The sequence below is a fragment of the Dermochelys coriacea genome, chromosome 14 (assembly GCF_009764565.3).
Source record: "Dermochelys coriacea isolate rDerCor1 chromosome 14, rDerCor1.pri.v4, whole genome shotgun sequence".
NCBI lineage: Eukaryota > Metazoa > Chordata > Testudines > Dermochelyidae > Dermochelys > Dermochelys coriacea.
The window spans coordinates 2172933-2199434 of NC_050081.1; the positions used below are offsets into that span (position 1 = coordinate 2172933).

Below are 26502 nucleotides of genomic sequence, written 5' to 3' on the forward strand. Positions count from 1 at the left end.
TTAGCTTGTGAGTAAGCCGAGGACGTTCTCTTGGCGACTTTATTGAGACCATGTATTTGACAGCTTTCTGGTTGGCTGCAGTCCAGCGCTGCCTGTTGCCGGGTGCAAAGACACCCCACTGGAGGAGGAAAATGTCCGTTTGAGCTTCAGGGGCAGATGCTGTTTTGACACACAAAGCACATGCCATTTGTGTGAATGGGGGAGTGGGACCAGCCCATCTCTGGTTGCTGCCCCGCCCTGTGCTAGAGGGCGGGTGAATGGAGCTCTGGAGTGGCTGTGGGGTTGCTCTGTGGACCCTGGAGCCCAGGGGCTGCATGTTTAGGCACTTGATGTCTCATCTGGCAGACAAGCTAGCTGTTCCCTGGGGGTTCTGGGGCTGCATCAGGATTTGGGGAGGAGCCGAGGGCCAAGCAGGACCTGGGGCTGGGCTGGTGTAAGGAATGCAGACTCCAGCAAGGTGAGGTGGTGACTCACAGTTCATTGTAAAGTGGCTGGCACTGGGGGCTCAGTTTTTCTTCTAAAACGCCATCTGGGGCACACACCCAAGGGTCATTAGTGTCCCACTGCCACTTCAACAGATGGGCTTTGAGCAGCTCCAAGACCTCGGCGTACTGGGAGTCGGAAGCCAGATTCCGGTTCTCGGTAGGATCGCTGCTCCGGTCAAACAGCTCCCAGCGGTCCCGGTAATAGTACTGATGCAGGGTCTTGTTCCAATGGGTCGGCTGCCTGGCTCTGGTCCGGTTGAGCAGATCCTGGAAGGTTGGCGAGAGGTAGAAGTCCTGGTCAATAGGGAAAGGCATCCTGAAGTTGAGGTTATGGATCAGGTGGAACTGCTGGTGCTGGATAGCCCGCATGGGGTAGTACATGGTGACCTCATGGTGGCTCTGGCTGCTGAAGGCTGTGATCCAGGGCTGCTCTGACAGCAGGGCTGGCAGGAGTGATTTCCCAGTGAGCTGGACTGTCTTGGTGCCAAAGATGCTGTAGCTGGGATAGGGGATGGCGAACCAGTCCAAGATGGTGGGCGTGAGATCTGGAGAGGGGAAAAGAGGGTGACGTCCACAACTGGCAAGTGAAGTGGGACAGAACAACCACTGAAAAGAGACTCAGTCCCTGAGACAGGAGGGGGCAGAACCCAGTGGGAGGATGGAGGCCGCCCCGGGAATTGCAGCTGGGGCCTGCGGGAGTGATGGGTGCTCCCTGCCATTCTGGTGGGTTCGTCAGGGAGAGTCAGTCACCAGCAGGAGCTGCTGGAGGACAGGGCTCCTGGGCCTCTCTTACTGCCCCTTTCGTCTCTTTACACACTCACCCTCACTCCTTTGTTCCCCCACAAGAGGAGCCGAGCAGCCTCCTGCTTCCAGCCCCATGCCCTTTTCTCCTTCACACCCACTTCCTCCAGGCATCCCTCCCGCACTGATCTGCCCACCTTGCTGCAGCCCTGAGCCATTGTCCCCTGTTGGCTTGTGAGCCCTCTGGAGCTGGGGCCGGCCCTGTACATCCATGGGGTCACCCACCTATCCCACAGTCCCCTCTCCCTGAGGGCAGGGCACCTTCATGCTCTCAAACTCCGTCCTCCTCTTTCCGGCACCAGACTCGTTCCCGTGGATTGGGGATTACACAGCTCTCTCTCTTTGGGAAAGACAAGCAAATCCATCCAGTGGGGAGAGAGTCGCCTTTTGGGCTGTGGAGCCAGGGCTTCATCCCCAGCCATGCCCATGGTGTGAGCATAGGCAGGGGGATGACGACCCATGATTTGCATCGCTCTACTCAGCACTCTATGGGGGCCCCCCAGCCCAACTCCCCTAATGACCCCTGCCTCTGCCTCGGCCACAGAGGGAAAGTGACCGCTCTTACCCAACAGGCTGGCATAAGCCTGGCTGACCTGCCCCCAGCGCTCGGTGTGTTCGGGGGAGGAGACCAGCATGGGCTCCGCAGTGCCCGACCAGTACAGGTTGGTCCTGCCGCTGGGGAAGGGGATGCCATTGTCGGAGGTGTAAATCACCAGCGTGGAGTTGTGCAAGCCGGTGCTGCGCAGCTCCTCCAGGACCAGCCCAATCCCTGCGTGCAGAGAGAAGAGCAGAGCTGTGCGGCTGCTGGGGGGCACCTGAACGTTCACCCAGCAGGACGGCTGCCTCCATCCCAGCCCCCACCCCAGCTGAGGAAGGATTTTCTCCCCGCACCCAGCAAGACCCTGCGCTGGGGGCTCAGGCCCCCATGTCCTGCTGCCCGACCCCAGCTGGTACTTGCCTTGGTCCATGCGCCCGATTGTTGTGTACTGGGCGGCCAGGTCAGCGCGAGCGGCTGGAGTGTCTGGAACGAAGTATGGGAGCTGCAGGGGGAGGAAAAGCAGCAACTAGTCAGCGCTGGAGGCTCCAAGAGCCGTGGGGGTGGGAGACAGGAGGCGTCAGAGCTGAACTGAGGACCGAGCCCCTGCCAGTGACTGTGGCTCCATCTCTGTGCTCAGGGCTGCTCCCCTCCTAACCCCACTCACCTCCCAGAACTCCTTGCCAGGGGGAAGGGCCAGGGTCATCCCGAGACACCCCACACCTTTGCCTGCAGGAGCCTTCTTCCCCGCTCTGCTGCCCAGCTCTGGCCTGGAGCTTGGGGAGCTGGTTCCCTACAGACCTGTCCTACCTGCACATGCTCTGGGCTGTACGTCTGGGGCTTCCAGTCAGGGATCCAGCCCATGCCGCTCTCGCCATTGCCAAACTTCTCACAGAAGGCCCCGTACTGGGGCTGGGAGTGGCCACAGCGATGGGGGTCATGGAAGGCGATGTACAAGAAGAATGGCCTGGAAATCCCGAGAGGAGAGCTTGTGACTGCCGCGCTCGGAGGGGCTGACAGCACGGCTGAGCAGGAAAGGGCTGCTCAATCATTGCTTGATGCCTCCCACGGACCCCAATCCTAACCCTAGCTCTGGGCCACCATCCAGACCCGGTGAGAACACTAGCTCATGGCCAACAATGGGCTCCAACCAAAGCCTGGGGCTACCTGCACAGAGAAACGTCAGCTCATTTCACTTGTGATGAATTGAGACTTGAAGACAAGCCTTCAGAGCTGCAAAGCTGGTTCCCATAGAGCCCCTGAGGGTCCCCCAGATGAGCTGGTAACCCGATGGAAGGTGCTGACTGCTACATCTCCCTGTAACGCAGGCACGGGGGTACCCTGTGCATCAGGACAAGGGTGCTAGGAGGCAAGGTTGCTCAGTCCCAGAGAGAATCCTGCGGTGGCTGTGCAGGGCCTCACCTCTTATCCTGGCTCTGCAGGAATTTCCGGACAAGCAGTTTGATCCGGGTGATGTTTCTGCCCACCTGCAGCACAGAGCTATTCTCCTCAGTATACGCGAAATCAAAGGGATAAACCGTCTCTGGCCCAATGTGCTTCTTCCCAATTATCCCTGCAGGAGAAAGAGCCCCAGCAGGTCAGGAGCAAGCATGTGAGCAGGCAGTTAGAGCAGAGGATGCTGCTTCGGTCTTTCCATGCTTCCCCAGGGCGTGGTTAGAATTGCCCTGCTCTGATGCTTGAGGCAGCAGGGAAACACCAGCTTGCACAACCAAATGTGGCCTATAGATGCCAGATACAGAAGTGAAAGTGACTAGTCCGGGCAGAAGTGCAGACTCCACGCCCCAACTGGGGGGTGGGAGCAGGGGCTATAAAAATTGACGAATTAAAAAAAAATAATTTTTTAAATTGGATTTTTAAAATTTAAATTAAATCCAGGTTTAATTTAAAAAACAGACATATTTAAAATTAAATTTGATATTGACAATCTATGTTAAGGCCTAAACTTATTGTCTATTAAAATAATTTAAATTAAATTTAAAAAGTAGTATTTAGCAATACGTTTGCATCCTTCTGATTAGCAAAATGAAGCACCAAATGTAGTATAAAGGCTGAACATTTAGCTGCAAATTGACATGTTTGAATGGTTACCAACCAATGAAAATCAACCTCTCTTTAGGAACATGAGAGAAGGACAAATGCAAAGCAAGGTTAAAATTGTGATTTAAATCAAGGTTTCCTGCTTGCTGATTTAAATCATGACTAAATCGGTGATGTCAATCACTTTGATTTAAATCGTGTGTGTGTGTGTCTCTCTCTCTCTCTCTTAATGAAACCTGTGTAGTGGGGCAGTATCTTGGCACACGTTTAACTGCCCAGCTCTCACAAGAGAGGGGTTCAGTGAGATCAGTGTGGGAAGGGAAGGGAAGGGGAATGGCTTTGCACACTCTTCCCCTCCCCTGTCTTCCCAGCACCCTGGCTGTTTACCTGTCCGGATATGTGCCTGGCTGAGCAGCAGGGGAAGACTCTGCACCTTGTCAAAGGAGTTGAAATGGTGCACGTCCTGGTGCAGCCCATACATCCCATTTTGGTGCTGCAAAACAGAGACAAATAATGAAACAAATTGGCCAGGAATGCACGTCCCTGCACCGGCCGCCCTGTAGAGCCAAACCACGTCCGTCTTCAGGTGCCATGGGCAGAGCGTGTGCTACCACTGAGGCACCAGACACTGGGACTGGGCAACAGGCCATCAAGGGAAAGTGGGAGAAGACCCATCACTTAAGCTATGGACAAAGCCCCAGAGCAGGGAGTGTAGGGAACGATCCTTGATGAGCCTAGGGAAGGACTAGCTGAGCTATGCTACTGGATGCCTCACAAATGCGGATAGCCAGTGTCCTCTCCTGGCCGCTAGGATGGGCCCAGCAAATGCCTGAGGCAGCAGAACCACCGGCAGAACAGTGGCTCGGGAAGGCCCTACCTGGGGTAAGCCGGTCAGGATGCTGGCCCTGCTGGGGGAGCAGCTGCTGACGGAGGTGAAGGCGTTCCGGAAGATGAGGCTGCGCCTGGCCAAGGCGTCCAGGTTGGGGGTATTGATGGCCGAGTTGTTGTACACGCCGCTCTCAAAGCCGCCATCGTCCGCTGTGCCCCAGGGAGAAGCAGGGCAGGCTGTGAGCTCAGGGACCACGTGGGGAGGCCCAACTGCAGGGGCTCTGATGCCCCAGGGGCTCTGTAACTGGCACTAGAAAAGAGGGGGTATTTGTCCCCCCGGCTGGTCCACAGGAGAGGTTACTGAGTCTGCTACAGGTGCCAGCGGGGAGACTGTCCTCTAGCTCACGGGGCTGATGCTCATGCGCCTGTTCTGCGAGCCCGAGTTCAAATCCTGCCATGGGCCCTGCAGTGTCCAGGCCTTAGCAGTGCACTAGTTGTAGTGAACCAGGCAGCAGAGCCCCTCACTGCTCATGGCTCCCAGCTGCTCAGGCAGTTCCTGTCCCAGGGGCTGCAACAGGGACCCTGCAGTTAGTCAGAGCAGTGACTCCGGAATCCCCTTCTTGCAGCTGCTCCCATGGGTGAGAGTCACGGCTAATGATTTCATGGCCACTAGGAGCTTCTCTAGGGGGCTCCCCACGGTCTGGCTGCCTGTGTCCAGGTGACTGGGGAGTCTGGTCTAGGGGCTGGTTGCTGTTCTCAGGGTGTGGGTGCCAGGAGAGTCTAGCTTTGGGTGCCAGGTCCCCGTGCCCAGTCCAGGAGCCATCCCTAGGGCCTGGGTGCCAGTGGGCCCGGTCCAGTGGTGGCCCTGCTCCCCCGGTGCCAGGGTGTCCGGTCCGGGGGCTGGTCCCGCTCCCCAGGGGCCAGGGTGTCCGGTCATGGGGCTGGCCCCGGCCCCGCTCCCCAGAGGTCAGGGGGTCCGGTCCGGGGGCTCTCCCCCCTCCTTAGAGGTCGGGTTGTCCGGTCCGGGGGCTGGCCCCGCTCGCCAGGGGTCCGGTCCGGGGGCTCTCCCCCCTCCCCAGGGGTCCGGTTGTCCGGTCCGGGGGCCGGCCCCGCTCCCCAGGGGTCCGGTCATGGGGCCGCCCCGCTCCCGGGCGCCCCCCGGGCCGCACTCACCCACGATGAGCAGCACGTGGCGAGCTCGGCCCCGGCCGGCCCAGCCCAGCGGCAGGGCGAGCAGCAGCAGCAGCGGCGGCGCCCAGCGCAGGCCCATGGCGACCTGCAGCCCGGGCCCCTCCCGCAGGCCCGGCCGCCCCGCTGCGGCTCCGCCCCGGGCGCGTCACGGGAGCCGGGCCGGGGTCCGGGCTGGCGGCGGCGGCGGCTGGCGCGGGTGAGTGCGGGGCGGACACAAGCGGGGCGACCCTCGAGGGCCGGGGCAGCCCGAGCTCTGCGGGGCCCCCGGGCGCCTCCTGTCCTGCCCTCCACCCGGCCGTTCTGTTCCGCAGGGCAGCCCCTGTCCCGGGGCTCCCGGCTGGAGGTGCTGGACCTTGGGGTGCTGCCGCCGCACCCCCTGACTTGAAGCGGTTCCATCATAGCCAGGGTTTGACCGTGTGCTTCAGTGGCTCTTAGCCCCCCCCCATACAAAATTGCTCCACTGTCGCGGGCAGGAGCCTCGCCCTGCTCGGGGTCTCAGACGGACACGGGGTTGGGCCGATGATCCGTCTAGCCCAGATCCTGTCTCCCACACTGGCCACTGCCAGGGGCTTCAGAGGGAGTGAACAGAACAATCATCCAGGGATCCCTCAGTCCCCGGGGTCCAGTCCCAGCCTCTGGCAGTCAGAGGCTTAGGGACACCCAGAGAATGGGGTTGCGTCCCTGACTGTCTTGGCTCATAGCTATTGATGGACCTGTCCTCCATGCACTTACCTAATTTTTTTAACCCAGTTGTACTTTTGGCCTTCATCACATGCCCTGGCAAAAGTCCTACTGGGTGGCGGTGTGTGGTGTGAAGCAGTGCTTCCTTTTGTTTTCAACCTGCTGCCTATGTATTTCATCAGGTGACCCCTGCTTCTTGTGTTATGTGAAGGAGTAAATAACACATCCCTATTCACTTTCTCCATCATAACGTTCATGACTTTATAGATCTCTATCGTATCCCCTTTAGTCACTTCTTTTCTCAACTGTACACTTCTAGTCTTTTTGATCGCTCCTCCTATGGAAGCTGTTCCAGATTGCTGGTCATTTTTGTTGCCCTTCTCTGTACCTTTTCCAATTCTAATGTATCTTTGTTGATATTCCTGTGTGAAATGAAGTTTATTGTGTCCCTCAGCGTGGGTCTTTGTCACCTTGGCCCTGCATAGGTGGAGAGGTGTATGCAGCCTGTCCCTGCCATGGATCCAGCTAGCACTGACTGTTCTTCCTCTGTTCTTGGCCCTTGGCTTTGTAAAATAATCAGAGCAAACTAGCCCCTGCTGGGTGACTTACTGCCCAGACCCATGTGCTGGGCATTTCTGGGAACAGGGCGGAGGCTCGCTCTTTCTTTCTTTGCAGCCCCATGTAAAAACTCTATTTCCTTCTCTTTGCCAAAGAGAGAGAGAGAGAGAGAAACCAGTTGAGCAGCACTCTGCCCAGGCCAGCTCCTTGGGACCCACTCCCTGCCCTGGAGTGCAGCTCACCAGTGTCCCTCTGGGATACTGTTCCAGGAGAGGGAGCCAGAGTCCATTCTCGGCGGGGGGGCAGAAAAACTCCACCGAGCAAGTTCTCTGCACTTGCCCCCAGGGCCAAGGCTCTGCCTGAGGAGACCTCACCAGGTGAATGGAGGAGGTGGAGGTGTCCCTCAGTCTGGGCCTTGATAGGAGACTGGAAGGAGAGGAGTCCATTGGTTGGTCTATAAATGGAAAGACAGTGCCCCGTGCATCCCTGCCCAGCCTCGGCTGAGTCTCTGACCCTCCTTCCCATGCAGGTCAGTTGGCGAACCAGAGAACTCTACTGAACAGTGCTGCTGAGGAGACTGTCTTCTCCCGGTCACCATGTCCCCTGAGATCGTTGCAGGGGATTCTAGCGGTGCCCTGACAGACCCAGCTGAGCCTGGAGCATGTTACACACTGGCCTGAATCCCCAAGAAAGCTGCCATGGCAGAGTGGGACCGAGAGGCCCCCGAGCGATGCTGCTCCTACCACACAGTGCAGAGGAGGCTCCCTGTCCTCAGGTGGCTGCCCCAGTATTCTCTGCAGTGGCTGCAGCTCGATCTCATCGCTGGCGTGACCGTGGGCCTGACTGTCGTGCCACAAGCGCTGGCCTATGCCGAGGTGGCCGGCCTGCCAGTTCAGGTGGGTTGCTTGATTCTAGAGCCGGAGGGTTGTGCCGGGGTGGGTGGAAGCAGCTGTTGCAAGTTCCTTTGCAGAGTCATCTTGAGGCAACCAATAAGTATTGTTTCCCCTCCTCTTTTCACAAAGGGACCCCAATGCCTCAGTGCTGGGGACACTGAGAAGTACATCCCTTGGGCTGTCCCTGGCATAGGCGTGTGCTGATCTGATCAATGCAGGCTCCTCACTTGGCCGTACATACAGCCAAGCTTAGAGCTCACTCTTTCCATGTGTGAGTAAGTCCACAGTGTCCTCTTTATAGCACCTACCCCAAATGCCACTACAGGCTGGATGTTCCCCAGCTGCAGTAGCTAAATGTCCAGTGGTATTGGAGGAGTTTCCCAGTCACAGCACAGAGGATATTGTAAATACTGCCACACAGTAAACCTCAATGTTTTAATGGTAGCCACTGCAAAAATGCAGAGTTTTGAGCATTATAAAGGGGGCACTGTTCACAGTGGGGGCGATTACAGTGGAGGGAGGTGCTTGCATATCCTGGCAGAATGCTGAAGATTGCAACAGCAGGGGGGCTGAGTGGGTGTTAGCGAGGCAGTAACACACGGCAAGGTGAGTGGCAGGGCACATTGGGGGGCTGAAGGCAGGCCATGTTCCTCTTTCAGAAAGTGTGTGGTACAGATATCAGGGTGACAAACATGTGACAGACATTTCTTCCAAAGATTGCCCAGTATGTTCCCCTGGGATACTTCCCTGGCCAGACCCTTTGCTAACCAATCACAGCCATCCTTTCAGAATGCCCAGTTCCTGGCATGATCAGAGCAGGTTCCCAGGTCACTGTGATTCTGGCGCTGAAGGCTCTGTTTGTTCCTGTGCAGTACGGTCTTTATTCCTCCTTCATGGGCTGCTTTGTCTACTGCCTTCTGGGGACCTCAAAAGATGTGACGCTGGGTCCAACGGCCATTATGTCGCTGATGGTCTCTTCCTATGCGTTCCATGACCCTGCCTATGCCATTCTGCTGACCTTCCTGTCAGGCTGTATCCAGCTAGCCATGGGTCTCCTGAACCTCGGTGAGATGCTGCGGCCATGTTAGGCCTTATTTTTGTATGACGCTTCTCATTCTAGCAACTTGTCTCCGCAAGAAATGTCTCTGCTGTTGTCCAGCTCTGACTTGTAAAGCCTTGCATTCTGCATGTGTGTGCATGCTGCAGTCTGTACCTAGGAGAGCAGCTTCCTTATAGCAACTTCCATCCTTTGCAGGTTTCCTACTAGACTTTGTTTCCTGCCCCGTCATTAAAGGGTTTACCTCGGCCGCTTCAGTCACCATTAGCTTCAACCAGGTCAAGGTAGGACCTTCTCCTCTGTATGGCCTTCTCTGTCTCTTTAGTTTAACTTGCCGAGTGGCCTAATGCAGCCTTGGAAAATTGTCAAATAAATTCACTGGCCCAGCTGCACAGTCCATCGAGCTCGGCGCAGTGATATCAGTGGAAACATGAAGGATACTTCACTGGCCCCTCAAACAAACAAGCAAACAGAGTTGCGCCAGATGAATGCACTAGAAGGATTTTGCAAGGTTGGTGTGATGGGGTGAGTGCCCCGCACTGCCATGCTGGTGACCCATAGTGGGTTCCTCGCTCACTCCCAGAGCTGAGATCATGCTCAGTGCTGGGGCAAGTGGAGGTGATGTTCTGCCCATTGGCTGGGCTTCCTGGGTGACCTGGTCATTACGCTGTGTGGACTAAGCTTTGTTTGCTTCCCTTGTAAATACACTGTCCTCCTCTCGGCTGATGTGGGGGCTATGGGGGTGCTGCGGAGACAATCAGTATCCTCTGTGTGCTGTGCTGTGTGATTTTTCTCTACAGGGAGGGATGTGGGGGGCTGAGATTGGCTGTGAGGTTTGACTGGTCCATGGCTTGGCCAATCCTCTTCATTCCTTGTGGTGATTTTAGGTATTGCCACATTTCCTTTGTGGTTGACTGTAATCAGAATGGGATGTGGGTCAGCATATGCTTTGCAAGGCGCCAAACAACAGAAATCATCAGCTAATCTCTTATGGTTTTATCAAGTGCTCTTTCTGGGAGGAACCTCCGAGTTCTTTTAGCCACATTCGCTGTCAGCCTCTGGTGACATGTGAGAACTCGAGAGGAGGCAGCTGGACAGTCGTGGGTCAAGGAAAGCACCCCAGTTTGAATACCATGTTTGGGAGAGCCTCTCTGCTTGCATAGGAAGCAGGACTCTGTCTCCATGGGGCTGGGGCTGCCTCAGCACCAGACATCTGGGAGAATGGGAACTGTCTCCCCACTGAGCCGCCAAAGTTGCCTAGGGGCGGGGGAAGGATCTGGATAAAATTCCTTGGCCAGAGGTTTGCACACAGCTACGTGGTCTGGTCCCTGATGAAAGCTCCCAGGTAGCAGACACAAAAGACACTGCATGGGCCAGCGCCATGGGGAAGGGAAGGGTCCAATCCCATGCAGCTGTGGTCTTTCATTGGGGGTACCTGTCAGGTGCATTTGGGAGCTCGGGCTATGCTGGTCTTTCACGGGGCATTTGTTTGTTTGCACAGAACATCCTGGGGCTGCACAACATTCCACGACAGTTTTTCCTGCAGGTGTATCACACCTTCCAAAGAATCGGGGAGACCAGGTCAGCAGACATCTCTGTGCTCTTCCTTGATCATTCCTTCTACCAACATCCTGGCGTGGCTGGTGTGGAGGTGGGGGGAATGCAGGGCTGGGAAAGGCACCGTGAGAATAAGGTGCAGCTGCCTGCTGCATCCTCTGTCAGGTCACACCGGGCACAAGCAGACTCTGCCCAGTGCCCTGTGCCAACATGAAGCTATACTCCATGCCCTCCATCATGTTGGATTGGTTTGGGGCATGAGGACGTATGGGATAAGCCTGACTGTTCGTGGCCTCTCCAGTTGCCGGGGTGGGGGAGGATGGAGCAGAAAATGGAGCTATGAATTCTCTCCCCGCCCAGTCCCATCAGTAGAGCAGGGCACTGAGCCCGTCGGCGAGTTGCCAGTCCAAAAGTGCTGAGCACCAAGCAGTTACTTGCATGGCTCCCAGTTCAAACCAGCCCTGGGACCGTCTGTGCCTCACACTGCCCAGGCAGCCCAAGCTTGTGAGCTCAGTTGTCTCTGTGCCCCACCTTGTCCTGCCTCTGTTGGCTGCCCCTGTGGTGAGGAAATTACTGGGTGTAATGGGCACATGCTACTTACTGCTCAGCAGCACCTCCTTGTGGCTTATCTGGGGAATTAGCTCACCACTGTCTGCGCCCCATTCTGCAGTCGGCCAGCACCTTGACTTGCTCTGTAGTCCCCATCTTGCTGGTCAGGAGCCGCAGTGCTTCTCCTTTGTGGGTTAGCCCACCAGCCAAGACCACTGTCCAGTGTCTCTCCCTGTCCATTGTGCTGACTGCACCACTCCCACAGTGCTTTGTACGGGAACCCAGGCCTCCCTTCTGTACCCGGTTCCAATCTGGGGATCTTCCAACCGGCAGCTCAGGTCTGTTCTCTCAGCCCTCAGTGCCCCTTCCCTGGGCTGCTTCCTTCCCCCAGTATCAGGGAGCAGGACTGACTGAGCCGCCCCGAGGCCAGCTCCCTGGCTGTAGAGCAGCCGTATTGGGATCCAGGCTGGCTGTAAAGCAGCCCTATTTGTTTCTGCCCATGTGAGCTTCATCCCCGATTAAGCCTCCTTGGGGTCTAGCTTCCCTCCAGGTGCAGCCGATAGCTAATTGGCCTCTCTTGCTTCTGTTAACCTTCCAGAGCTCATGTGGGGTGAATGCCCCATCACACAGGGTTTTCCCTGTGACTCCACACCCCGGCACAGCCCTGTCTATCCTTGATCCATTTTGGGCACTGAGGGCAGAGTACATGCCCTTTGCAGCAGTGGCGGTGAGGGGCTGAAACAGGGGGAGGGAATGGTTGTCCCTGGCCAGTTCCGGTTGGAAGTGGATCCTGCTCCACTGATTCCTGTCAGGTTTCTGACCTGGGTCCTTCTCCCTGTTCCCTGATAACTGATCTGATTGTGGCAGAGACGAGTCTTCTCGCTCAGAACTGGAGCCTGGGCTGGGCTGGGCCCTTCCCATGAGAGAAAACCTTTGCAGCTGTGATTGCAGTATGTTGCGACACATCCCGGATTTGGTCTGTTTGCAGGGCTGGGGATGCTCTCTTGGGGCTGGTCTGCCTGGCAGTGCTTATGGGGCTCAGGGCAATGAAAGGCCACATCCCCAGGATCCGTCGGGTGGAGCTGTTGTCCGTCAGGATCAGTCGTCTTATCATCTGGGCCACAGCAACAGGTTAGTTGACTGCCCTGCCCAACTCTGACTTGCTCTTCCCCATGGCAGCTCCTGTAAGGTCCAGGAGTTGTGCCAGGGTCACAGGGTGATCAGGAGAAATGAGGACCCTGCAAAGAGGAAGAAACAGGACGTTGTGTGGTTGCAGCAAATGCCTGCTGGGAGAGTGCTCTGGCCCAGGCTGGCTGTGGGGGGATGTGATGGGCTGTGGGGCCGTTCACCACTAGGCCCAAATCTGGCCCATGCTGGCAGGGCCCACAAGTTGTTCCAATAGGATGGCTGCTCAGGGGCCCTTGTGTGAGATGGGTCTGTCCCCTGGAGAGGCAGTGGTCCAAACCACTGTCCTGACCGGCAGTGCCTGGCCCTTTGTGGGCAGCCCCTACAGAAAGGGCCAGGACTGAGTGGAGACTGAACGCCCCTTGCACAGTCGGTCTCTCCAGGGCAGGGCTGAGGCCTGCTGGTGGGAAGTTCGTTCTGCTGCTGCCCCTGCTCTTATGGACAGCAGGCATCCACCTGAGCTGGAAAAAGTCCCCAGTGCATGTCCCTCCACTATGCCCATCCCCACTGGGCTTGGAGCGATGCTTTCACCCTGGTAATTTCCTCTCTGATGTAGCTCGCAATGCACTTGTGGTCCTGTTTGCTGGCCTGGTCGCCTACTCCTTCCAGGGGATGGGCTCCCAGCCGTTCACCCTCACTGGGGCGACACCCCAGGGGCTCCCTCCCTTCCAGCTGCCGCCTTTCTCCAAGGCCGAAGCCAACAGCACCGTGCCCTTCAGCGAGATGGTGCAGGTGAGTGGTGATGGGAGCGGATGGGATCGTGCCAGGTTGGTGCTCTAATTCTGTACCGTACCTTTAAATGGCTGAGCAAGCTTGAGAGAGATGGGATTCCAATGGGAATTGGGGGTTCTCCCCTTTGCCCCTTTCCCTCCAGTTGGGGAGCAGACAGGGCTGGATGCATGGAGCCTTGGGGTGACCTGCCCTCCAGCATGTATGTGCACAGGGTTGGTGGAGCGAGGGGTCCTGTCTACCCTCGTCCGGCTGAGCTGCATCATGGGAGATTTCCTCTTGAGACTCGCACTTCCTGCTGCCCTCAGAGATGGGGGGACAGTGCAGAGGGCACCATCTCCTGCGTCTGCAGCGCTCTCTGCCATGATATTCATGCTGGCCTCTTCCATCCCCTCCCCAGGACCTGGGAGCTGGACTGGCTGTGGTGCCGCTCATGGGTCTGATGGAGACCGTCGCTATTGCCAAGGCCTTCGGTATGGTGTCGGTTCTGTCGTGCTGTGTTTCAGGCTCCCTCAGCCTTCGCCCCTCACATGGGGAAGGGTCTGGAGTCAGCTGCCACTGGGCAGCAGTGGGGAAGGCCCCTGGGGTGCGATCTTCCACATGTCAAAGAAAAGCACTGGCGGTGCAGGAAGGAAGTGCTTGGGGGCTGTCCCTTGGAGTGTAGGGTCAGCGGATGGGGCAGGAGGATCACATGAAACATTCCCCCACAACTCGGCATTTCCCCCTGTAGTTTATTGTCCTGGTGAGGCAACTCCTGGATACCAGAAAGGGGTAGGGAGGTTCCCCACACCCCAAGGTAAGAGGTCAGTGTTGGTAAGGCCTGTTATTGCTCTCCAGGTGAGGGGAATGTGACCTGCAGGATGAAGGTGGTGAAATGAGCCACTTCTCAGGGGTCCCGTGGAGCCTGTGACACACGTCATTCCCCCGCAAAGGCTGACTCACACCTCCATGCGCCCTGCTGCCCCCGCGCCCGCTGGGTTCTGGCACAGGGTTCGTGGGAAGCTCTGGGATAAAGGGGTGGGGAATTCTGCCCAGTCACCTCCTTCTTCTTTCAGCGTCGCAGAACAATTACAGAATCGACCCCAATCAGGAGCTGCTGGCGATGGGTAAGAGCTCAGCCAGGGTGGCGGGGGATTGCCAGTACATGGTGTTCAGGGTTGGGGGAGCCTCGCTCCAGCCTGGCTGAGGCGGGGTTGGGAGTCCAGCCTGGGGACTGAACTTGGGGGGACCCTTGTCTGCTAATTGGAAGGGGCCTTGGTGGTGGCTGCCCCTCACCGAGCTGGAACTGATGGGATGGAGGGCCCACTCTGCCCCCCCACCCCAGGCAGTATCTTGACTCCCCTCCTGACTGCATGGTTCACAACATCCCGTCTCTCCCCCCACAACAGGCCTCACCAACCTCCTGGGCTCCTTCGTCTCCTCCTACCCCGTCACTGGCAGCTTTGGGCGGTGAGTAGCACCATTGAGGCTGGCAGCCAGTTCGGCAGGCAGGCCGGCCTTGTCAGGGCACGGGGGATCCTTGATAAGGGGCTGGGTGAACCCAGTCAGGGCCTGGGTTTGGATCCCAGCCAGTGGAGAGGGGCCCTTTTCCCTCTGCCCCATGTCAGTGGGCCATGTGTGCCGTAGCTTTGCCCTCAGTCCTGCCCCTCATGCCCCCTGCCTGGACCCTCAGGGTTTGCTTTTGTTCCTACCTGGATAATGTATTGGGGTGGGGGGCAGGGGGGAAATGGGCCTTCCCCAGTGTACTGCATGCCCTGGGGAGGGGCTAGTCTCCAGACAGACTGCAGCTCAGAGTAGGACCTGTCCCCAGTCCTGCCTCTTATGACACTGAGTCCATCCAGCAGCTCCCCCATCACACTGGGGAGCTGGAAGGAGCTGGCCTTCGCACAGCCTGTAACGGTGCATTTGGTTTGTGTTCCAGGACAGCGGTGAATGCACAGACGGGCGTGTGCACCCCAGCAGGGGGGCTGATAACAGGTAGGTGCCCCGCTTTCACCCAGGAACTCCATTGGTGCTTCCCCTGCCATTCCAAGGGCCACCTCTGGGCTCGTCCCTCCCCAGGGCTTTACATCCTGTTCTCCTCACCCGTGTGAGGCTGGGCTGAGTGTCTGTGTATGGGGAGGGAAGCTGGAGTGTCCCTGCCCTGCCGTGGCTTGGGGTCTGGTGGCCGTGTTTCACCATCTGCCTTGTGTCTCCCCAGGGACCCTGGTCCTGCTCTCTCTGGCCTACCTGACCTCGTTCTTCTATTACATTCCCAAAGCGGCTCTGGCTGCTGTCATCATTTGTGCCGTGGCTCCTATGTTTGACGCCAGGATCTTCAGGACACTGTGGCGGGTTAAACGTACGGGCACCACGAGCAACCTGCTTTGCATGCCTGCCTGGGGCTCCATCTCATCCCCGCAGAGGGCGAATTCCTGCTCTTTTCATGGTTTCACTATAGGGGAAAGTTCAAAGGGATACCGTGCCACCTGCAGGCCGTTATTGGGGATACTCAGAAAAGGGTGGGATTTGGTATAACCCCACCTGGTTAAAATATCCGTGAGGATGGTAATATCTGTCATTGGACCAACTTCAGTGGTGGGGAGAGACAAGCTTCCGAGCTACACAGAGCTCTTCTTCTCGGGCAAGACACTGCCTCTGTTGGACCCGTGCCAGTTATGCAGGGATCTGAGAGTGCCATTTGATTGTGTGTGCTCCTCACCTGAATGTAGCGTAGTTCCTTCCCTCCCCTGAGTGCTCTGTGCCCTGGTGTACAGAAAGACAGACACCTGGGGGGTGCCCTGGACCAAGAGGGGACAGTTTACATGATAATATTCAGTGCCGAGGCAGCACGTCACGTTTCCAGACTGCTGTAAAACATCCCATGTCCCAGCCTGGGGATTCTGGCTGGGTGTTCTCCCACTCACTGACCCAGCTCCAGACTCTGCCCTTCATGAGATGAGGCCTTTGAGTATCCCCTCCCCTCCCCGCATCTCTGGTAGCCCTCATTTGGTACTCGCCCAGATGTTGGGATTGAAGCACACAGGGAGCCCCAAGATGTTTGGATGTGGTGTTAGCACTGAACCCTGACTTCCTGCCCCCCAGTCTGAACCCTCTCCCACCACCGGCAGCCTCCGGCCTGTGATGTGCCATGCACAAAGGCATCTCTGCTCCTCCTCTACAGATGCAAATGGGTGTCTGTTCCCTCATCCATTCCCCTTCCCCTGGCTCCACAGGCTGCTGGCTGACGCTGGGGGGCTTCGCGGCACAGCTGCCATGTGGGAGGGTGAACGGATGGGACGAGGCAATGACTGGGGTCTCACTCTCAGGGTTGGACCTTGTGCCGCTGTGTGTGACGTTTCTGCTCTGCTTCTGGGAGGTTCAGTATGGCATCATGGCCGGCATGCTGGTCTCCGGCGTTCTCCTGCTCTATACCATTGCCAGGCCCCGGATCAAGGTGCGGCTCAGACCTCCTTGTGTGGGGTTCAGCTTCAGTGGGGTTCCCTGAGATGTGGGAGGATGTCACTATTTCCATAGGCTTCTACCTGGAGCAATAGCTGGGTGCATTGTGTGGCTTCCTCTTCTCCTGATCCTGCCCCATCCCTACTTAACACCCCCATGGCCTTCATCTGCCCTAGCTGTGGTGCAGAGAGACATTCCAAGAGACACAAGGAAATGGTTAATGCAGGCAGCTGAGAATGATGTGGGCAGCATTTCTTAGCATTAATGGTGTTTGATCCCCTCCATTTCCAGTGTACACACACGCACCAGCCTGTCTGTGTGTGGTTGGGGGAGTCATGGGTGTGTGGTGAGAGATGGGGTGAAGGCTCCATCACATGCCCCTTTAGCATGAGGGACAATGGCTGGCTGTGTTACCTACGCACCTGCCTCCATTGTGAGGGGGACACTGGCTCTGGGCTGAGAATTTGGAGCATGTTACATTACCCAGCACAGCCACCTCTCATCTTTCCCCTCTTGGTTCTCCTGCAGCTATCAGAGCAGGGGGTGCTTCTCATGCAGCCTGCGAGTGGTCTGCATTTTCCCGCTGTTGAGTCCCTCCGAGATGCCATGCACAGATGGGCTCTGGCAGGTACGGTGCAGTCTATCCTGATTATCAGCCCATCTGGTACAAGCCAAACACACCCTTGTTTCAATGCTGTAGCTTGTGGACAGCGCTGGTCTCACTGATGCAGCCTCTGAATATAAACAAGGCCAGAAAGGCTGCTCCTCAGTGGGGTCTTTGTCAGCCTTGGAGCTCCTGGATAAATACAACCCCAAATTCAGATCAACTCCTCAGGTAAATGCCCATGAAGCTGATTCTGAACCTCCTGTGATCAGCCAGCTGGCCCCTGAGAGCTCTCCCCCTGCGGCTTGTAGGGAAGAGAACTTGGGGAAAGCCTTAGTTGGAATTGGACTGGGATTCACCCTGCCTGGGAAGGACCCGTTGATGCAGCTATCAAGGCTTTATCCTTCACGCTCTCTCAGGCTTGTCTGGCCTTCAGCATCATCCCAATGTAAATGGCTGGCTGGGTGGGGCAGGATCAGCAGAGGTTTGGCTAAACTTGTGCCAACACTCCAAACTGCCAGGTTCAGAAAGATCAATTCCTGCTTTAAGTTTCCTGCCCAGGTGGCTGGTGAATGTTCTGCTAGAAATGCCAGTGAGGTGACTACATGGTGTTCTCGCCCTCAGTGTCTCCACCACGCTGTGTCATCCTGGACTGCACCCATGTCAGCAGCATGGATTATACTGTGGTGATGGGATTGGCAGACCTGCTGCAGGAGTTCCAGAAGAGGGGCGTCACCCTGACCTTCTTTGGCTTGCAGGTGTGTCTGGAAAGTGGGGGTGGGCACTGGCTGTCAGGTTTGGACCAGGGACATGGGCACTTGTTATGCAGCTGCTTCCAAAATCAAGGCTGCTGCCATATTCTCCAGTGGGCTGGTCACCAGATTAGCTCAGCCAAATTTCCTTCCCCAGAGGGAGTTTGAGAACTTGGGGCTGCACTTGCAATTTACCAAGAACCTGAAGCTTGTACTTAACATGCCACTAACACAGCTGCTGTCAGTGCCCATCATCTCAGATGCAAAATTATGGCCCAGCATGCATTGCAGCCTGCTGCTCAGGTCAAGATGGAGCATGGCATCTTGAGACCTGCTGTCCTCATGGGCTGCACCTGTCCGCTCAAGAGGGGGGAGGCTGCTCCGACAGTGGCTGCAGAATCTGGGGTTCACTCATATGGATCAAGCAGTGGGGAGGGGCTGCAGCTGTCATCTGTGCTGCTCCTACCTAGGGACTGAGCTCTTGGGGTCAACTCTGCCCAGCCTCCCTTCCTGAGCCTCCCAGGATACACGTCTGGAAGTCTTTGCTGTCTCTGTGAACAATGGAAGCTGGAATGTCACAACCACACTCATCCTGTCCCCTCTCCTCAGGGCCATGTTCTCCAAGTCTTGCTGTCTGCAGATCTGGAGGGATTCCAACATTTCCCCAGCCTGGAGGAGGCGGGTAAGTGAGGCCAAGGCCCTGTTCTCTGTGGGGCTGGGAGGCTAATATGTCAATGGCATGGGACCAGCAACCGGGGTAACCTCCAGAGAAATGCCCCAAGTGTTCAGACTAGGAGCTGCTGCTGCCTGGGGCAATGGTTGAATTGAATCCCTCTGGTGGTTATCAGAGGAAGCGCTTATGGGGTTAGGTTTCAGAGTAGCAGCCCTGTTAGTCTGTATTCGCAAAAAGAACAGGAGGACTTGTGCACCTTAGAGACTAATACATTTATTTGAGCATAAGCTTTCATGAGCTACAGCTCACTTCATCGGAAAGTGAGCTGTAGCTCACGAAAGCTTATGCTCAAATAAATTTGTTAGTCTCTAAGGTGCCACAAGTCCTCCTTTTCTTTATGGGATAAGATAGATCTGGAGACTCCTTTTGTAGTGATAATCAAGGTGGGCTACCGTTCCTCAGACGTTCTTGTCAACTGCTGGAAATGGCCCACCTTGATTATCACTACAAAAGGTTCTCCCCCTTCCTCCCCCCTGCTCTCCTGCTGGTAATAGCTCACCTTACCTGATCACTCTTGTAACAGTGTATAACACCCATTGTTGCATGTTCTCTATGTATATAAATCTCCCCACTGCATTTTCCACTGCATGCATCCGATGAAGTGAGCTGTAGCTCACGAAAGCTTATGCTCAAATAAATTTGTTAGTCTCTAAGGTGCCACAAGTACTCCTTTTCTTTTTGCCCTAAGAGAGACTCCTTCTATTTCTTCAGAGCTGGAATTCAGCCTCTGGAAAGTTAGATGCCCCTGAGTCTGTCATGGCATTTCGGTGGAGCCTAGGCCTTTGCTTTAAATATCCCGTTTTTTGCCTTCCTCTCTCCTTCCCCACCCCTGCCTCTCCTGCAGAGAAGGGCCATGGAGCAGAACTGGATGACAGGAGCCGAGTCCTGCTTCACAGCACCAGCGAGAACATGCTGCCAGCGTCAGGGCTCATCCAGTGAGGATTGGCAACCTCTGCCCTTTTGCCCTCCTTGCCTCAGACTGGCATCTCCTGGATGCTCTGGAGAATGGACATGTGCCACCACCTCTCCCCTGCCCTGTGTAGTTCCTAGTGCACTTTAAGGCAATACAGCTGTGGAGAGGGGGACACTCTCACTGGTGATGCTATCTGGTGAGGGGATGAAAAGCCCACTGGGCTTGTTTCTCCATTGCTGTGTCCCAGGGAGCACTGAGCCATCTGACGTTGTAGGAGCAGGTTGTTAGCTGGTGGTGGGAAGCTTAGTGTTTCCTGGGGATAGCACTGCCCCCCCCAGGGGAAGGGGACATTGCCTTTTAGGGCCCCTTGTGGCCTCCATGGTTTAGGTTTCCACTGAATCGCCCTGGCTTTTGGGGAAGGTGGTGGTGGCAGCGGGATGGGGTGGAGGGCATTTGAATATCAGGGGACAATTGGAGCAGGGATTGGCAGTGGAGAATCCAGCCAAGCCCCCGATGGTCTATGCAGGCTGCACGGGGAATATGGGCATTACGGATGCTGGGTCAGATTGAGACCTGGCATGAGCGGATGCAGCCATGCTGTGGCCCAATGCCTGTCGAGTCTGGCTGGGCTCTCTGGCCAGAGCTGATCTAGGGGGCTTAGTGAGGGCTCTAGAACTTGAGTGACATTATGGACAAGGAAATCAAGAAAGGGAATTATGGGGGTGACATGGTCTGCAAAGGAGTGGAGGAAGCCCAGCAGCGTCTGGGTGGGAGAACTGGGCTTTGTAGGAGGTGCTTTGGGGCACCAGGATGCAGATTCCTCAGTTTACAGGTAGCTTTTAGCTATCACCAGCAATAGGAAACAAGCTGCCCACTCCATGCACTGCACCCTCTGCAGTGCTCATCATCCCACCTGCCTGATATCCCACACACCATCCCGGTTCCAGACACAACTCCGCACATTCCTGAGTCTGCAGGCATTGCACGCTGGATCAGCCCCAAGGTCCGTCCCGACGAGTATCCCATCTCCAGCAGTGGCCAGTACCAGACGCTTCAGAGGAAGGTGTGGGATAATCTGCCCCCCTTGGGAAATCTCCTGACTCCCGATGGAGGTTGGCTGGTGGAGGTTCTCTTCCCAAACTCTGCTTTTAGTATTTATTGTTACAACCCTGCATCTTGTTGTTGTTCATATCAATGTCCAACACCCCTTTGAATTATAGCCTTTCTCTGTTAACGCAGCATTTCAAGGATACAGTAGCTGTCCTCCGTGACCAAGGACATGTCTCTCAGCTCTAGGAATCAGGGTGATACCTGTTCAGGCCACTGGGAGGAGAGTTTTGAGAATTTCATTTGTAACCTAGGTTTCAGAGTAGCAGCTGTGTTAGTCTGTATTCACAAAAAGAAAAGGAGTACTTGTGGCACCTTAGAGACTAACAAATTTATTAGAGCATAAGCTTTCGTGAGCTACAGCTCATCCGATGAAGTGCATCCGATGCATCCGATGAAGTGAGTTGTAGCTCACGAAAGCTTATGCTCTAATAAATTTGTTAGTCTCTAAGGTGCCACAAGTACTCCTTTTCTATTTGTAACCTAGACCTCTTGGTTTAGGATTTTTCTATAAAGCTGCCGCATTCAGCCCACCAGCGTTGGGGCTGAGCTGGTATGCTGCCCTAGCATGGCTTTGAAGCTGCTATCCAAGGCTTCAGAATCTAATTTCCTTTGAAAAGTAAGTCTCTAGCTGCTGCAGTTGGGGGAAAACCTCACCAATGTGAGATTAGTGTAACTGAATCTGCAAAGAGCCTTCCTGGAACACTAGCTCTGAGGGGTGAACTGCTCTGCTCAGCTGGGAGCGGCTGTTAACTCGGGTGTCAGGTGAGGATAATTTAAATGTCACCATTGTTAACTATTCCAGTCCCCGTGTAAGGAAGGAGGTGGAGGGGCAAAGCTCTGCACAATGCACTGGGGGTGAATTGTGGTGCATTGGGGAGAGTCTGTCACTTATTGTTCTTCCCCAATCCAGAATGAGCTGAGCCCAGCAGAGCCTCTCGGCACCTACAAGCCGGAGGAGCCCAGCTGAAATGTTAAGTGTTTGCACAATCTGCTGTGCATGCTGTCTTCTTCTGGCCACTCATGTGGGAGCAGCTTATTTTTTGGGTGCAGCTTTCCCTCCCTTTCCCAGTCTGCAGCCAGCCCAAGTGCTCCTGACTCAGTTCTGAAGGACAATGGAGCGATGGGGGAGGGAATGGCTTTAGTTTTGCAGAGCTGAACTTGCCTCCTCCTGCCCCGGGGTCCAGATTGGGTGCAGCTGACCCCGTGAAATACACATTATGCAATGAAAACAGTTACACCCTGGCTGGGTGCACAATCCTCCTTTCCTCTCAGCTGAACCCCCCCCACCCCCAATGCCCCTCTGCTCCCCATTTAAAAAAAAAAAAGCCTTTAAGGCAGGGACAAGTCTAGCACCTTACTCCAGGATCCATCAAGGAGGTCTGTACCAGCTATGGTTGCCCCAGGGCAGATCTATTCCTGTGCCAGCCTTGGCTGCAGTCTCAGGGGCACTGATCTCTCTGCCTCCAGCTTGGCTGGAGAGGGGGCAGCTGGACTATTTTGCTGCTGTGCGGTTCAAAGCTTTTGTTATACACTGACCCTTCTCTGGACACTCACCTGATTTCCCTCCTACCTGGCACCCGGTGGTGTCATTTACACTTGTACAAAGCAGGTGTGCAATGCCGCTGAATCAGAATTCTCCACTCAAACCGGCAGTTGCATTTGCTGTGCCATGGATCAGGTGTAAATTACAACACCAGGTGCCCAGCAGTGGGGAGTCAGGCCCACTGCCTGCTTATAGAGGATGAAACCTTTCTGAACTAGCACCTGCTCTGCTCTTCCGTTACGGAGGGTGTGTTTCCAAGGGGAACGCTCTGTACTACGAACAATAAAAGTGTACGATTCCCAATCACTCAGCCTGTGGCTCTTCCATTCATTGGAGAAATGGTTTCTCTTTTCAGCTTGCAGGAATGACTAAACCTCAAGCCTTGCCTGTGACGGAGGAGCCCTATAGGGGCAAGAGATGGAGGGTTCACGGTTACAAGTCTGTACCCAGGGACTTGCCTAGACATGACATGTCTCCCCGTGAATTTAAGTTCAGTGAAGGGGGCCATGTGCAGTCTGTGCCGAAAGCTAAGAACTTGCTGGTTGCCCTGGTTATTGGGGGAAGTGTGAATGGAAAATATTGTAGGAGTGATGGAACATGGGATGTTGTGTTCCAAAGCTGCTGGAGGGGAAACTGCTCACCTAGGCTGAGGTGATTTTCAGAGCAAACTCAGTGAAGAGGGAGAACAACTGGCATCTCTCAGCCCAGCCAAGCTTTTACAGTCTAGACAAGGGGCAGGCTCGGGCCCTTTACAGAGCACAAAAGGGGGGAACCTCGGGGCAAACAGCAGGTGACAAAATGTCTCAGGTTAGGAAAAGAGACAAAAGATCTGGAACTGTATAATAGAACACAGAATAATATACAAATATTATAATAGAATACAAAAACTAGACAAGTCATTTACAACACACACTTTGCTTCTCTACAAAAGAAAAAGGACACTAAGCTATCTAAACTACTACATGCCACAAGGGGCCACAACAGTGGTTCCCATAACCCACCCAGCAATATTGTTAATCTGTCGAACTATACTCTTAGCCCAGCAGAAGAATCTGTCCTATCTCGGGGCCTCTCCTTTTGCCCCTCCACCCCCACAAACATGCTACAGTTCTGTGGTGATCTAGAATCCTATTTTCGACGCCTCCGACTCAAGGAATATTTCCAACGCACCTCTGATCAACATACTAACCCACAGAGAGCTTCCTACAAGACTACAGAAGAAGGATTCTGGGTGGACTTCTCCTGAAGGTCGAAACAACAGACTGGACTTTACATAGAGTGCTTCCGCCGACGTGCACGAGCTGAAATTGTGGAAAAGCAGCATCACTTGCCCCATAACCTCAGCCGTGCAGAACACAATGCCATCCACAGCCTCAGAAACAACTCTGACATCATAATCAAAAAGGCTGACAAAGGAGGTGCTGTCGTCATCATGAATAGGTCGGAGTATGAACAAGAGGCTACTAGGCAGCTCTCCAACACCACTTTCTACAAGCCATTACCCTCTGATCCCACTGAGGGTTACCACAAGAAACTACAGCATTTGCTCAAGAAACTCCCTGAAAAAGCACAAGAACAAATCCGCACAGACACACCCCTAGAACCCCGACCTGGGGTATTCTATCTGCTACCCAAGATCCATAAACCTGGAAATCCTGGACGCCCCATCATCTCAGGCATTGGCACCCTGACAGCAGGATTGTCTGGCTATGTAGACTCCCTCCTCAGGCCCTACGTTACCAGCACTCCCAGCTATCTTCGAGACACCACTGACTTCCTGAGGAAACTACAATCCATTGGTGAACTTCCTAAAAACACCATCCTAGCCACGATGGATGTAGAAGCCTCTACATCGACATTCCACACAAAGATGGACTGCAAGCCGTCAGGAATAGTATCCCCGATTAATGTCACAGCTAACCTGATGGCTGAACTTTGTGACTTTGTACTCACCCATAACTATTTCACATTTGGGGACAACGTATACCTTCAAATCAGCGGCACTGCGATGGGTACCCGCATGGCCCCACAGGATGCCAACATTTTTATGGCTGACTTAGAACAACGCTTCCTCAGCTCTCGTCCCCTAATGCCCCTACTCTACTTGCGCTACATTGATGACATCTTCATCATCTGGACCCATGGAAAAGAAGCTCTTGAGGAATTCCACCATGATTTCAACAATTTCCATCCCACCATCAACCTCAGCCTGGACCAGTCCACACAAGAGATCCACTTCCTGGACACTACTGTGCTAATAAGCGATGGTCACATAAACACCACCCTATATCGGAAACCTACTGACCGCTATTCCTACCTACATGCCTCTAGCTTTCACCCAGATCATACCACACGATCCATTGTCTACAGCCAAGCTCTACGATATAACCACATTTGCTCCAACCCCTCAGACAGAGACAAACACCTACAAGATCTCTCTCATGCATTCCTACAACTACAATACCCACCTGCTGAAGAGAAGAAACAGATTGACAGAGCCAGAAGAGTACCCAGAAGTCACCTACTACAGGACAGGCCCAACAAAGAAAATAACAGAACGCCACTAGCCATCACCTTCAGCCCCCAACTAAAACCTCTCCAACGCATCATCAAGGATCTACAACCTATCCTGAAGGACGACCCATCACTCTCACACATCTTGGGAGATAGGCCAGTCCTTGCTTACAGACAGCCCCCCAATCTGAAGCAAATACTCACCAGCAACCACACACCACACAACAGAACCACTAACCCAGGAACCTATCCTTGCAACAAAGCCCGTTGCCAACTCTGCCCACATATCTATTCAGGGGACACCATCATAGGGCCTAATCACATCAGCCACACTATCAGAGGCTCGTTCACCTGCACATCTACCAATGTGATATATGCCATCATGTGCCAGCAATGCCCCTCTGCAATGTACATTGGTCAAACTAGACAGTCTCTATGTAAAAGAATAAATGGACACAAATCAGACACCAAGAATTATAACATTCAAAGACCAGTTGGAGAACACTTCAATCTCTCTGGTGACTTGATTACAGACTTGAGGGTGGCTATCCTTCAACAAAAAAATTTCAAAAACAGACTCCAACGAGAGACTGCTGAATTGGAATTAATTTGCAAACTGGATATAATTAATTTAGGCTTGAATAGAGACTGGGAATGGATGAGTCATTACACAAAGTAAAACTATTTCCCCATGTTATTTCTCCCCCCCCACCCCACCCCACCCCGCCCCGCCCCGCACTGTTCCTCAGATGTTCTTGTTCACTGCTGGAAATAGCCTACCTTGCTTGTCACCATGAAAGTTTTTCCTCCCTCCCCCCCTGCTGCTGGTGATGGCTCATCTTAAGTGATTGCTCTCCTTACAGTGTGTTTGATAAACCCATTGTTTCATGTTCTCTGTGTGTATATCAATCTCCCCTCTGTATTTTCCACCAAATGCATCCGATGAAGTGAGCTGTAGCTCACGAAAGCTTATGCTCAAATAAATTTGTTAGTCTCTAAGGTGCCACAAGTACTCCTTTTCTTTTTGCGAATACAGACTAACACGGCTGCTCCTCTGAAACCTGTCAGAATACAGAAGGCCACAGATGGCATCCATTACAGAGGGGACGCTCTGCCAGAGTGGCTGTTTCAAGAAATGTGGACGCCAGCTCTCGACTGGCCAAGTGCTATATGGACTGACTATTGGGTGAGAATTATTTCATGAGACAGGAAAGGAACTCAGTCATAAGTACAGGTTTCAGAGTAGCAGCCATGTTAGTCTGTATTCGCAAAAAGAAAAGGAGTACTTGTGGCACCTTAGAGACTAACAAATTTATTTGAGCATAAGCTTTTGTGAGCTACAGCTCACAAGTAGTCATAAGTAGTGGCTCTAGATTGCATTTAAGATTTTTCTTTTATCGGTAACCAGGAGTTTTCAATCCTTAGACTTGCTTCTATTTGACTCTCTGACTTAAACTTTGTCAGATAAACGTGTTTATCAACTACATGCCAGGTGCTAAGGAGAGTGTTGAGCGGAGGCAAAGCTAGTGAACTGGGGGACTCTGCTTCCTTGGAGGCAGCAAATCTGTGTGCACTGTGTCCAGAAGTTGAGGGCCTGGGCACTCAAGTATAAGGAAGTGGGGTGTACAGACAGGTGGGAGGAATCTGAACCCCAGAATCAGAGCTTAACTGTGGGGACTATTTCCAGAAATATAGCCACAGGTTAATTCTACTCTGTCCCCTGACTCACTTAAGGAGCCTAAGGGTTGGTATATGCATAATACCAGCCTGCAGAGGGAAAGAGTG

The 26502-nt window shown here is 54.5% G+C and overlaps 2 protein-coding genes across 5 annotated transcripts; one reads left to right on the plus strand and one right to left on the minus strand.

The window, feature by feature from the left end:
* On the minus strand, window positions 1–6031 carry SGSH (N-sulfoglucosamine sulfohydrolase). 2 transcript variants are annotated; one of them, XM_038371611.2, is made up of 8 exons: window positions 5881–6031; window positions 4757–4917; window positions 4267–4372; window positions 3244–3394; window positions 2632–2788; window positions 2245–2326; window positions 1852–2055; window positions 1–1030 (listed from the first exon to the last, which is right to left on the minus strand). In XM_038371611.2, the coding sequence occupies exons 1-8, from the start codon at window positions 5975–5977 to the stop codon at window positions 471–473; spliced, it is 1518 nt and encodes a 505-aa protein (XP_038227539.1). In that variant the 5' UTR covers window positions 5978–6031; the 3' UTR covers window positions 1–470. The 2 variants fall into 2 exon arrangements, with proteins under 2 accessions (XP_038227539.1, XP_043353438.1); XM_043497503.1 differs by having other exon boundaries at window positions 1852–2326.
* Window positions 6003–26502, plus strand: SLC26A11 (solute carrier family 26 member 11). 3 transcript variants are annotated; one of them, XM_043497500.1, is made up of 18 exons: window positions 6003–6094; window positions 7667–8033; window positions 8903–9095; window positions 9286–9371; window positions 10589–10668; window positions 12182–12324; window positions 12935–13110; window positions 13508–13580; window positions 14163–14213; window positions 14496–14556; window positions 15029–15084; window positions 15308–15535; window positions 16416–16543; window positions 17077–17176; window positions 17777–17910; window positions 18514–18586; window positions 19482–20911; window positions 21145–21705. In XM_043497500.1, the coding sequence occupies exons 2-17, from the start codon at window positions 7836–7838 to the stop codon at window positions 19574–19576; spliced, it is 1875 nt and encodes a 624-aa protein (XP_043353435.1). In that variant the 5' UTR covers window positions 6003–6094; window positions 7667–7835; the 3' UTR covers window positions 19577–20911; window positions 21145–21705. The 3 variants fall into 3 exon arrangements, with proteins under 3 accessions (XP_043353435.1, XP_043353436.1, XP_043353437.1); XM_043497501.1 differs by having other exon boundaries at window positions 15308–15448; XM_043497502.1 differs by lacking the exons at window positions 18514–18586; window positions 19482–20911; window positions 21145–21705 and adding an exon at window positions 26491–26502 and having other exon boundaries at window positions 17777–17914.

Excerpts from the sequence above, each read along its gene's own strand:
- SGSH (XM_043497503.1), bottom strand. The coding sequence starts at position 5,977 with ATGGGCCTGCGCTGGGCGCCGCCGCTGCTGCTGCTGCTCGCCCTGCCG. Across the intron at positions 2,789-3,243 it reads CTGCAGAGCCAGGATAAGAG|GCCATTCTTCTTGTACATCG; the intron begins GTGAGGCCCTGC and ends CGGGATTTCCAG. Across the intron at positions 2,327-2,631 it reads ACAGCCCAGAGCATGTGCAG|CTCCCATACTTCGTTCCAGA; the intron begins GTAGGACAGGTC and ends CTCCCCCTGCAG.
- SLC26A11 (XM_043497500.1), top strand. The coding sequence starts at position 7,836 with ATGGCAGAGTGGGACCGAGAGGCCCCCGAGCGATGCTGCTCCTACCAC. Across the intron at positions 16,544-17,076 it reads TTGCCAGGCCCCGGATCAAG|CTATCAGAGCAGGGGGTGCT; the intron begins GTGCGGCTCAGA and ends GTTCTCCTGCAG. Across the intron at positions 17,911-18,513 it reads TGACCTTCTTTGGCTTGCAG|GGCCATGTTCTCCAAGTCTT; the intron begins GTGTGTCTGGAA and ends CCCTCTCCTCAG.